This window comes from Heliconius melpomene, chromosome 17 (genome assembly GCF_056956725.1).
Source record: "Heliconius melpomene rosina isolate 202511_hmr_F chromosome 17, ASM5695672v1, whole genome shotgun sequence".
Classification (NCBI taxonomy): domain Eukaryota; kingdom Metazoa; phylum Arthropoda; class Insecta; order Lepidoptera; family Nymphalidae; genus Heliconius; species Heliconius melpomene.
Genome location: NC_140405.1, coordinates 12,305,099 through 12,317,828, shown reverse-complemented (window position 1 = coordinate 12,317,828; position 12,730 = coordinate 12,305,099). Strand labels below are relative to the sequence as shown.

General features: G+C 33.8%; 1 protein-coding gene across 14 annotated transcripts in view; it reads right to left on the bottom strand.

Annotated features, from left to right (window-relative positions):
• Nucleotides 1–12,730, bottom strand: part of LOC146530330 (double-stranded RNA-specific editase Adar-like) — a 30,258-nt gene that overhangs the window by 12,298 nt on the left and 5,230 nt on the right. For 4 of the 14 annotated variants that reach the window (XM_085200830.1, XM_085200835.1, XM_085200836.1 and 1 more), the window contains 14 exons: nucleotides 10,713–10,836; nucleotides 9,514–9,605; nucleotides 9,017–9,160; nucleotides 6,850–7,012; nucleotides 6,583–6,651; nucleotides 5,891–6,013; nucleotides 4,236–4,310; nucleotides 3,658–3,790; nucleotides 3,004–3,115; nucleotides 2,430–2,516; nucleotides 1,302–1,368; nucleotides 888–1,059; nucleotides 347–449; nucleotides 10–161 (listed from right to left, as the gene is read on the bottom strand). In XM_085200830.1, coding sequence (XP_085056956.1) covers nucleotides 10–161; nucleotides 347–449; nucleotides 888–1,059; nucleotides 1,302–1,368; nucleotides 2,430–2,516; nucleotides 3,004–3,115; nucleotides 3,658–3,790; nucleotides 4,236–4,310; nucleotides 5,891–6,013; nucleotides 6,583–6,651; nucleotides 6,850–7,012; nucleotides 9,017–9,160; nucleotides 9,514–9,605; nucleotides 10,713–10,836 — 1,616 coding nt within the window. Of the gene's footprint in view, nucleotides 1–9; nucleotides 162–346; nucleotides 450–887; nucleotides 1,060–1,301; nucleotides 1,369–2,429; nucleotides 2,517–3,003; nucleotides 3,116–3,657; nucleotides 3,791–4,235; nucleotides 4,311–5,890; nucleotides 6,014–6,582; nucleotides 6,652–6,849; nucleotides 7,013–7,869; nucleotides 8,272–9,016; nucleotides 9,161–9,513; nucleotides 9,606–9,711; nucleotides 9,956–10,712; nucleotides 10,837–12,730 lie in introns of those variants that run through there. The other 10 variants (XM_085200832.1, XM_085200838.1, XM_085200839.1 and 7 more) reach the window with 6 other exon arrangements.

Below are 12,730 nucleotides of genomic sequence, written 5' to 3'. Positions count from 1 at the left end.
GTCAGTCACCTGTACATGTGGTGGTGGTGCAGCAGGGATCCGAGCACCAGCGAGCGCAGGTAGACGGGGCGCAGCAGGCGCGCGAGCAGGGCGCCCTGCAGCCCCACCACGCACCAGCGCGCTACCTTGTCCGAGCACGACATCGTGAGAAGTCTCTCGCCCTGTTGTTATGGAATATTAGTATTATCATACTTTATTATTTTTAACTTCACGCTGTATCCCGCAGGGTTGGCAGAGGGAACCTGAGAACCTCTATAGGATCATATTACGTTTTGTGGTACGGAACCCTAAAAACAACGGAATATTCGGATACTAAATCACTAAAATTTAAATTTTCTTAACTCACCTGTAAAACTCCATCCCATGTTTGGACAATATTGGAACAATTCTTGACCGGAATGGTACCTTCACCGGACTCGATCTTTGTACGGAGCTGACCTCGCGCTAATCTGATTTCAACGATTGAATTAATGAATTAATGATTTACATAAATATATATTAAATAAATAGATAAATAAAATGAACATGTTAACAGAAAAATATTACTATTTTTCCAAGTTTATGGGCTAAGCAAAAAAATCTACTAAAAATGTAGATTTGTCGATTCAGACAATATGGACAAGGCAGACTACCACAAGTATAATCCTGGATAACACGAAGTGTAAGTGTTATTAGGATGTCTATCTAGCTCAAGCTCGTGTTTATTATAGGAACTGAATAACAACCATCGCCACATGGTGCAGTGCTCATGTATGCAAATCCCCTGTACTCGGGGGTTGTGGATTCGTTTCCCATTATAAAATATGCTTAATTGAGAAAAAATATGTCATTTTCCCTATTTATGGACCAAACGATGGACTAAAAAACAAAACCAAGTATTCTTTCACCTATTAGGATGTTTATCTGGCTCCAGTTCGTGTTTATCATGGGGACTGAATATACGACCATCACCACACGGCGCCGTGCTCACGTACAAATGCAACTGTCTGTCTGTACGCAGTTGGTAACCACCGCCCGGTATGGGTTCTAAATCCGATTCCGGAATTGGTATCGTTGGGTCTGAAGGAAAACAATATTTAATAAAAATATATAAAGTATAATCACAAATTAGTTTAAAAATTAAAAATTATAGGCCCAACAATACGTGGCGACTGTAGTGGGTTCAATTCCCACACGGAAGAGTGAATTATTTTAAGTTCTTCGCTCTGGTGTTCAAATATTTTTTTTACCTATTAACATTTATTTAGATTAAATATTATGTTTTAAAAACCAATTTTGATAAATAAAATAATATAACATACCTGTAGCTCTCGCATACATGAGTAGTTGTGCGTAGAGATGTCTCTGTAGGCATCTGCGGGCCACCACCTTATGAAATATGATATAGATAGAAATATGATATAGATATGATAATATAGATAAAATTATCATAAACAGTTTTCAACATTAATTTAAAAATAAAAAACCTAAACCAGCTTCACTCTGTATCACGGGAGCCCAGTGTTAAGACATTCCGCTTCCCACTTTCCGCCGAATTCTAGAGGCACTGCGTGTTGAGTGAAGGAACTCAACGCCGCGCTCTGCCACGACACCAGAGCAAGAAAATAAAAACATTAAATATTTTATTTCGAGAGGGAATCGAGCCTACAACCTGTAGCATAATCACACGCTTGTGGGGCACAACCGCGCCACGACTGGCTTCAATTTATCCATTTAAATATATCAAATTATACAAATACAAAATATAGAGCCTGTCGTGGCGCAGTGACACAGCATCTGACTGTGGATGTGGATGTGTTCGATACCTATTCGTGGGATGAATTATTTAAATTTTTCTTTCTGGTAACAAAAATAAAGCGCAGTGTTCAGGTCTAGCACTGAACTGGCAATATTTCTAAAATCGGTCGTAGAATGGGGAACGTCTATATAAATGTCTTAAGACTAGGTTCCCTCTGACTACCCTGTCACATGCGGTATACCGCAGCATGAAACCAGTGGGGTAGCAAATTTAACTCGCGCCCGGGATAAAATACTTTTACAGGCGAACACAATATAATTTCATATGTATGTTAAAATAGTTTTGCGGACTATTTGGCGCCCCTTTACGAGCGGCGCCCGGGGCATGATTACCCCCTTTGCCCCCCACCCCCTCACTACGCCAATAGGTATATTTTAACACAAATGTTCATTTAGTCACAGATACACATATTTATGTTAATCTTTTATTTTATTAATTATTCATAAAAATATATTTTATAAAAGTTATTGTTTTGTTTTCGTAGCTTCTAGTCGGAGACAAAGTGCGGCATTCAGTTCCGATAATAAACATGCAATATCTTTAATTCAACCGATGAGTGGAGAACAGAGTGTCATAAATTCATAACACTAGATTCTCCTGCAAAAAAATACCACATTTTTTTTATTCTTACCTCAGCGTGACTATCGTTGACGACACGTCCTCTGACCGACATGTGTTCGCCGGACACGCATTTCGTACCTGTTGTTACTGCTATGATCTGTGAAACACACTAGTGTTGAGCACCATCGGGTTGAGGGTTTAATCCACACACAGAGAATTTAATAAAATATAGATAAATAATTTTCATTTTTCTACTCTGGGAACGAGGCAGGGCCGGGGTTGGGTTGCGCCAATCAATAAGCAATGCTCAAAAAATTTTGCGGAAACTGAGGAAGTGTCTTAAGGGGAACGGAGTTACTTAATGGTAGGTTCCCAGGTTTCCTCCGCCTATCCTACTACGTGCGGGAAACTGCGTAAAACTAAAAAAACAGACAGATCAACATTTATTTATAAAAATAAAGTCTATAAATACTGATTACATGAAAATAAATAGAACATTTAAAAAACACAAATTGCAAAATGTTATTTCATTTACAGACATTTTTTTTTAAATTGATACAATAATATTTTAATTATTATTAGATACTCAAAAAAATTATAAACAATTTTAAAAAATATATATGAAATAAAAAAAAAGGACATACCTTAGCCCCCTCTATTTTATTATCTATAGTCATAACAATGCCGGCGAGCACTTTTCGTTTAGAATGAACTAAGTCGTCACGCATGAGTTGATTGAATTTTTCATTCACTAATCTGGAAGAATAAATGAAATACAAAATGAACGAGCAAAAATATAACTTATAACATACTTTAAAGTAATGATCTAAGTAATTTTAAGCTATTGTGTGTAATTTAGTTTAAATAGTTGATCCGTCAAAGATATTTAACAAGTAGCATTCTCTCTAGCCAAATGATAGTATACTAAGTAACTTAAATAACATATGCTAACAATATAAATAAGTTATAACATCTCATCTCATCTTATATATATATATATAAGAATTTCGAAGTAACTTGATGAGAACGTATGGATTAGTGGTCAGAGCGCTTAGACGGTTTTTTATTGATCTACACACGATGATAACGTTAGGTAGTAAGAATGGAAGTAAAATGGCGGCCAATTGCGAGTCGAACTCGCACATTAAGGGTTCCTTACGTAAGGGTTCGTATATAAACGGCAAAAAAGCATGTATGATGATAGCAATGATGTCTGACGGAGTGTCTAAATATAAAATATTCTCTGCCTACCCTCATAGCGTGAACCTGAAAAGGCAGACATCTAATGAGACACTCACTTAGCAATATGATCGGCAAGTAACTGTGGAAGCACATCGTCCGAGGCAGGCCGTAGAAGGTTCGGTGTTTTATCACTCAGTTCTCCTAAGGCAGCTCTGGCTGCGGCTAATTTTGCCAATTTTTTACTTGAACCTGGAAAATATATTTTTATTCATTTGATGAATTAATGAATTTTAGGTTAATAGTTAAGGTATTCTTAAAAATTTGTATCTGATATTAGGTATTGTTTCTTACGGTAAATATGGTACTAAATAGAATTGTATATAAATTAATCAAGTCAATAAGACCGTCGTGGCGCATTGGCTCAGCGTGTGGCTGATTGTAAACACGAGGGTTGTTGGTTCAATTCCCACTCGAGGGAAAGAATTATTGAATATTTTCATTTCCTTAGTCTAGTAACAAGGAAAAACGCGATGATAATTTCCGTTACTCAACTAGAAAGCGGAGTAGTGTCTTAACACTAGGTTTTCTCTGAATGCTATGAAAGGCACTAAACAGTTTAGTTTAGTTTCCTATTTTGATATAATAAATCTGAAATAATACATTTAGATCATTCGTTCATTCATTCAATACTCACCAAAACCTTCGAAAACTTGATCTTTTATCTGGACGACCACTTTGAAGCGCATGCTATGACTCAGTTGTGTCGGTGCTACAAGAAACGGAAAAAACAAACGAAATAGGGAAATCAACATATGTATTTGTATGGAATATGTTTAACATACTTCAAAAAATAACATATAGTTTGACATGTATGTATGTACAGTTCGCGAAAATTGTTTTTTTATTTATTTACTTTTCACTTTCGAGCGAGAGCTTTCACGATATCCACGTATTTCAGGAAGATTTGTACATACCTATTACTTACAAAATGTTGAAACGTTTATTTTAAAAATAATATAATAATTAACAAATTTGATAGCAATAATAAATTATGACGTTCCTTGTTATATTTTTTGTAAATAAATATATTGAAAGGCTTATATTGTGAGGTATCTAAGAACATTTTTGTAAAGAATAAATAGTATTTTAACAATTCTTTGGTAGATTTAAAACAAATCTAAACTCATATTTATAATGTATGAATAAAAATAATATCTCAAGATCGATCTCAGATTTTCATCTATACTAATATAATAAAGCGGAAGAGTTTGTTTGTTTGTTTGAACGCTAAGATCTCTGGATCTACTGGTCCGATTTACTATGTTTTTGTTATGTATGAAAGCTACATTCTTTAGGAGTGCTATAGGCTATATAACATTACATTACACATATATACTAATATTTTAAAATACTTTCTAATTTGACATGCAATTTATTCGGCCATGTTAATAACAACCGTCGCGTTGCTACGCAACCATTACCGCCACATTTTGACATTCATTCTTATGAAAATAAATATAATAATCACTTTTAGCATTTTATCTAGATTGAAATTATAGTTTACTGTATAATATTCTAATAAATAATTAAGGAGATGTCACTGATTCGAAATGACCTAGCCTTCGGTCGGCACAGTATGAGTATGACCGACGCGAACGGGCAGATGACGTTGACGGTTTTGTAAATTTTCGAACTTTATTTGCTGTTTATAATTAATTTAAAATACATTATGGTTCTCACTCTTCTTATTTTATTTGATATTATTGGCAAAAATTATCCTTTTAGGTAGTTTTTAGGTACTTTTTCTAACATTAAGAATATCCTTTAGTTACTTTTACTTCTTATGTTGGTTCATTTCAATTTCTCAGTTATTTTTTCTAATAATATGTCTCTACTTATTATTCTTTTTGATTATTTAAGCTTATATTTTCTTACTAATTCTATTGAAAACTGAAAATAATATATTTAATAAATATTCTTATAGTTTAAGCAGGCGTAGCCGCGTCCGGGTCCACTAGTGTAGGTATATGGGCCCTAAATTGGTGGTAAACACTTGTGACGTCACTTGTTACTGTCATTCTTTCATAATCATATTCGTTTTTTAATGAACACTAAATAACAAATAAAATACATATATTATAAAACAAAAATAAAAAAAAGGGTCATTTATTTTTACGATAAATTCTACTAAACTAACTACTTACTAAGTGAAATTAACGTTATTAATTTGTTCTGTTTGTACAGAATGTGAAAATATTTACAATCAAAAATGTCAATATTTTCACTCATTGTTCTCATATAATATAAACATGTAAAGCAATAATTTTATTAATAAATAAAAATGCTCACCTTGTAGCATTTCCAAGGGTGTTCCGTCTCCGAACGTACAGGTGAACGTTAATCCTGGATAATTTTCATATAGAGTATTTATAGGACTTTTGTGTATCGGTGAAACTGTTGAACCAAAGAGACCTGAAATATTTTCATGTTATAGAATTATTTAAAACATATACATATGTCCCGGATATAGTAGCGTAGGCAGATGGAACCTAGTGTTAAGACTCGCCGTTTCTCGTTTTTTGTGTTGAGTGGCGAAACTCAACGCCGCAGTAAATCTTGTTACCAGAGGGAGGTGATAAAAATAAATCTCAATCTCCAAAGTGCAAATCAAACCTACAATCGTCACGTTTACAATCAGATATTGTGTGGACACAACGGTCCCATATAGTCCTTAGTTTAGATTGGTATAAAATAATAATATTACAATCTTTAGATTACCATAAATTTTAAAGTAACGAAGAAGAAATTGTTAAACAGTTTTTTCTACTTTGAATGTGTTCATTTAGGCCCGTATTTATAAACAGAGCTTAACTCTGAAATCGATCTTGAGATGTAATTTTAATAATCTATGAATGAAAACGGCAAGATCGCCTTCAAGATCCAATTTAGACTTGAGAGCATATATATAAAGGGCTTAAAAGAAAACATATTAAGGATTTTTCAATTTGAATGAATACATCCTGAAAAACTAGTAAACTCACCTGGGGGTGGTGCCGATTTATTGACATCGGGAGGTTGAATTCTAGTATCCACACATTGAAAGTCCGACACTAAAATGAAAAAAAACAACAATGTTTATTGAAATTACCACTTTTATGAACTGAATATTGTGTAATATTATTAAAATACCGACACATCTGCTCATTTTCGCATCGAACAATCAAATAAGAACAAAATATATCCCAACATTCCTGCAAAAACAATACTAAAACATTTAGTAACCACTCTCTCATCCATGACATATTTACCAGGATATTTGGGTGGTTCATCGCTTGTGAAGTCTGGGGCTGGACCAGGGTTGGGGAGAACACGTCCAGCTCGCGCCAGCAGTGCGTTCAAACAGGTCTTGGCTGCTGCTGCCCGAGCCTCTCGCTTGCTGTGACCCCAACCCTCAAACGACATATCGGCCACCTGTCAAAGAAAACATAGCATATTTATTTATTTTTTTTGTATTTTTGGAGGTCAGCTGAGAGAATCTAGTGTTAAAACACAAACACGATTTTTGATTATAAGAGTGAAGAAATAAAAATAATTAAAATATGATCATTCCCTCGAGTGGGAATCAAACTCACAATCATCGCGTTTACAATCAATCGCTGTACCACTGTGACGAGACACCATCAAACTGATTTTCTAAATATAATCTTTATTTCATACCTCTCAGGTACACAGGAAATCTTATAATCGACTTTAAACAAAGTACATAGGACAAACTAAGTATAAGTGCAAAAATTACATCATTGGTACAGTTAACAGAATGATGTCATTGTTTAGAGGTGGTATATAGTTAGATTTTTATACAACATTTTTTTTGTGTAATTTACTAAGGGTGGGATATTGTAGTCTAATTAATGTAATTATGTATGTTTGGTGTAGGTTCGATACCCACTTGAAGGAATGGTTTTATTTATATTTATTTGTTTACCTTTAAGGAAAGATAATGCATAGTATCAAGGTCAAGCTCTCAACATGTAATATTTGGAATTAGTACAGAAACCAGAAAAAGGAGTGAAAATTCCTTGTAGGTCAAAATATGTTTTGTATTCTGCACATAGCAAGGTAAGAAGCAACCTAGTGTTAAGATACTCTGTTTCTATTAAGACACTTCCATTCCCCACTTTCCATTCAAAACTTTGAATTTTAATCATGTTTCTTTTGATGAAAATTTATAATTTTTTTTTCTGCTCTGGTGGACAGTCCGTGGGAAACAGTGCCTTAACACTAGTTAGGTACAAGTAGATGAGTAATAAAATCAAAACAGAACTTACTATGACCTCCACACAAAAATTAGGTAAATGTTCACTGCCAGTTCTACCAATGTCCCTAAATATAAAACCTTTGGAGTATTCATTTAGTATAGATATAGGATGCTTATATTTCAATTCCAATTTTGTTATATTTTTTATATCAACCATTTTGTTATTTATTTTTTAACCACACCAATTAGCTATTAATATACTAATCTGGATTACTCTGTTTATATATGTACATGTTATTATTATTTTAAAAATCACTTTAAAACACTATAAATTATATTATTAAAACAAATATAGACTTAGAAAATTTAGAAAAATTATAAAGTTTTAGAAAATTTAAAAGAACTAAATTAAAAACTAGAAAATCTACAAAGTTATAATACAACTTCCATTCTTAAAGGTTCAAAAGTTCAAATAAATAGAGTATAGACTAAGACTAGTATTTACTAATAGATATTTTTTTATAGAATTACAAGCGTAGACTCTAGTAATTTAGTCTTGTGGCCTTTCCAGATTCACAGTTTTAACCTTTTTATGACGAAGTTAGGAAGAATCAAAATTGAAATTATACAAGGTGCTATATATTAAAATATTTAATAAAATAGTAATAATATACTTATTTAGGAAACGTATGAAAATTTGAACGTCCAAACACTGTGACCACTAAGCCATAGGTACGTTCACATCAAGCAACGTCGAAACTCTTATATGCTTGTTACAACTTATTTGTTGTTAGCATCTCTGTAGGGAGATTTTTACAAATTTCCGCTACCCAAAGATAACTACTATGAACTATTATCTGGCAAGAGAGCATTTTTCTAACATTTTGAAAGTGTTACTCCACACATAGGAAAGAAAAATACTTATTTAGGAAACGTATAAAAACTAACTTAAACTTAACTTATGGAACCATTATTTGCTTTTATTTTATATTTTAGTTCCCTTCATAACTATCAAAAATTTAAGTATATAGATCATGAAGAGTATTTGAGGCCCGTCGTGGCGAAAGGACACAAGTGTATGTGACAAAACACCTCGCTCTTCACAACTATAAATATAATGAAAAAAAGATATATAGCCAAAGTCTCTAAAGTAACAAAATATTTAAAAATCTCAATCACTGAAAATAAAAACAAGTACATACAAAAACATAACTCACCGTTACAGCAACTGTAAAACTCGGGCAATGCGCGGGCCCGCGTTGTTTCAGCACACTGTACGCGACGCGCACGCCGAGCTCATTCAATGCGGACACCGGAGATTTACCGCCGAATTCCACAGATTCTGCCGCTTTTGCAAGGGCCTGGATTTGAACACCAAGAAATTTTGTAACTGGTTATCTTTTACTCGCAGTTCGCCCACGTGATCAAATGAAAATAGCTAAGGTCTGTATTTATGAACCGCTCTCAACTCTAACATGGATTTTGAGATGCCGCTTCCATCTATACATTATAATTTATGAATAAGAAGATGAAGATGAAGATTCCTCTCAAAGTTCAGAGCGGTTTATAAATACGGGCCTATGAAAAACGGCATCTCAAGGATCGCTTTCAAGATCGATCTCAGAGTAGAGAGCGGTTTAGAAATACGATCCTCAGAATAAGTCACGTGTCACTAACAACTCAACTCATAAATAAATATAAAAAACTGGCTCACATGAAGATTCCATTTGAAGCCGGCATCCAGTTGTATTGACGGCATTAGTTTTTTCGTTGGTGGTTCACCATCTAGGCAAGGGTTAATAATACCTATATAAGGTTATATAAGATTATATTTATGTTATTTGTTTAAGTTTATTTTTCATGTAATATTTGAGTATAGGTATATTGTTTTTAAAATATAGTAAGTACCTACCAATATATTAAAAAGTCTTGTATTTTTCACTGATTTTTTAAAAGTTAATCAATAAGTGTTTTGAGGCACCTTAAATATTAGCACGAATGTGGAACTCACACTTTTCGTTATTTTTTTTTTAAATTAAGAAATTTCAATATTTTGGATCACTTTCAACTAAATAACAAATTTAATGCAAGAAATGACAAAACTTGTGTGACAGAAGAATCGGCGTCTCAATGTAACTGTTGAAAGTTTTACAACTACCGCCATGTATATATTTTATATTTTTTTCTTATTTACAAATATATTAATAGAAATCTGACGAAGATCTGACACCATAATGCTTTGAAACCTTAAAGATAATGAAATTTAAAAATTAAATTCAAAGGAAAGAAAATTAATTCTTATTTGGATATCAATAAAAAAATATATTTTTATTTTAACAATAATATTTTAGATATACTTCTAATGTTATTTTAAGTACAATGTAAAAAAATGTAAAAGCAACTTGTCTTTTTCCCGTAAGGTAAAGGAACCTGGTATTAAGGCACTTCGTTCCCCACGCACCGTCAAATTTAAGAGTCATGTCGTGTTAACGTGCCAGCCACACTGTCTTCCGGCGGGGAAATGAAAATAATTAAATATAATCTTTCTTCCGATTAGGGATAGAACTCACAACCGTCGTGTTTAGTCAGATGCCATTCCACTGTGCGACGTTGGGCTCTTACAACAAAAGTAGTGCCGTTAAAACAATAAAGAGCAAAGAAGCAATGTGTACTTATTACAAATAAAAAATGCAATAGATCGAAAATATTAATGGCTATGAGCTTCACGCTATATCCCACATAAGAAAGAGAGAGAGTTAACTTAGTGTTAAGACACTCCTTTTCTAGCTTTAGTTCACAGACTAGTTAATTTAAGTCCCCAATAAGTCTCCCATGAAGTATTTCAAGATTATTTATTCACATATGGGACACCTATGTATTGGCCTTGTGAAAGCACTTTACAATATAACTTACCCTTACTTCGGTTATGGCGCTTGTCGCCAGTTTTAACATTTTGTTCAAAATCCGCCTTCTTATCTCTCTTAATTTCCATCGACGGCATTTCGACATCTGTCGTTGAGCTGACGCCGGTTGAGTCCTACGTTTCAGATATTCAATGAGTACATAATTATGGGACTATATGAGACCAGTCGTGAGGCACAAGCGTGCGACTGTGAACGCAGCATGTGGGTTCTATTCCGAAAAAAATAAATATTCAATATTTTTATTTCTACGTTCTGGTATGGAAGCAAAAGGCATCGATGAATTCTGCCACTCATTTTATTGTCGTGTCGTGAATGACACTTGTCGTGTCAGAGCGGGGAATTGTAAAATATTTTTTTTTCCCGAATGAATTGAACCCGCAACTATTGCGTTTACAGTCAGTCACTGTCACACGATATGATCTAAGATACCATTTCATAAATCTGCAGGAATCTGTTTTTTCTCTAATGAATATTATTAAATATTCATTATTTAGATTTAGCCTGAAACTTTTAGGCCGAACCGTAAAGAGTTGAAATGTAGTCTAAAAATTTTTTTTTTTTTTTTTAAAATGGCAAATAATAATTCAATTAAGAATCTGGAAATTCATTTCATTTCATTTCCAGATTCTCAATTAAATTATTATATAAAATGAAATGAAGTCGCTCAGCGAGCGATGGAGAGAGCTATGCTTGGTATTTCTCTACGCGACAGAATTCGAAATGATGAAATCCGTAGACGAACGCAGGTTACCGACATAGCTCTCAAAATCTGCAAGCTAAAGTGGCAATGGGCAGGCCATATTGTTAGGAGGACCGACAACCGATGGGGAAGAAAGGTCCTCGAATGGCGACCACGTCTCGGCAAAAGGAGTACAGGCCGCCCTCCAACCAGGTGGACCGACGACCTTAAGAAGACAGCGGGAAACCGCTGGATTCAAAGGGCGCAGGACCGGACGGAGTGGCGAGCATTGGGGGAGGCCTATGTCCAGCAGTGGACCTTAAAAGGTTGATGGATGGATGGATGATAAAATGAAAAAAAAAGTGAGTTTTAGATCCTTAACCGATTAAATTCAATTATATTTTAAATGATAGACAAATGTATTATAAACGACACCGTGTCTAATGATTTTTGCATTTTTTACTTCACTTTTGTACTTCTTGTTCTTGTTGAATTCTGAGAATATCAAATACATCGAACGAGGTATCGCCTGGTAGAAGATTCGACAGGCGGAGCCGGTGTATCAATACTTCATTCTTAATACCTAGAAACCGAGAGGGTCATCCTTTGGAACAAGCAATAACAACAACCTCACTTTTATCTAATAACTCAGTTCTCAGATTGCCAAAATTTATAGAATTTTCAGGGAAGGAATGATGAATCTGATCGTATTAACATACCATTTTCATCTCTTTACATTCTGGGCCCAAAAATTTATGGAATCGTTTGTTTCCTTTGGCGGGAAATGTATTAAGTATTTTAACTCTTATTTAAAAATAAGAGTATATATATAGCACTAAAAGAATAAACTTAAAAAGTAAGATGGATGAATTTATTAATTATAAGTTTTAATATTTAAGATCGTATAATAATTTACAAGTGTGATATCAAGTACCGCTACATATTTTTTTTTGTGAATGTACAAAAAAATTTATGTAGCTAAATATTTTTCTTTCTTTGGTGTGGTAGTTCAAAAAACGTTATAACTAACTCATTATTTGCAACATGCAAAAATATCTAAAATACATAAAATTACAATTATTGAAGCCAGTGCCACTGTAAACGAGACAGGTTGTGGGTTCGATTGTTAAATATTTCAGTGCCTCGCACTCGATGTAATCAAAATTTAGAATATTTTCATTTCCTCGCTCTGGTGACGAGACTAAGCGCGACGTTGAGTTCCGAATTTCCGACACTGAACACTCAATGCCTCCAGGCTACAAGGGATACAGCATGAATAGAAGAAAAAAATTATAAAACTTTCTTTATGTATTGTAATGATTGAAATC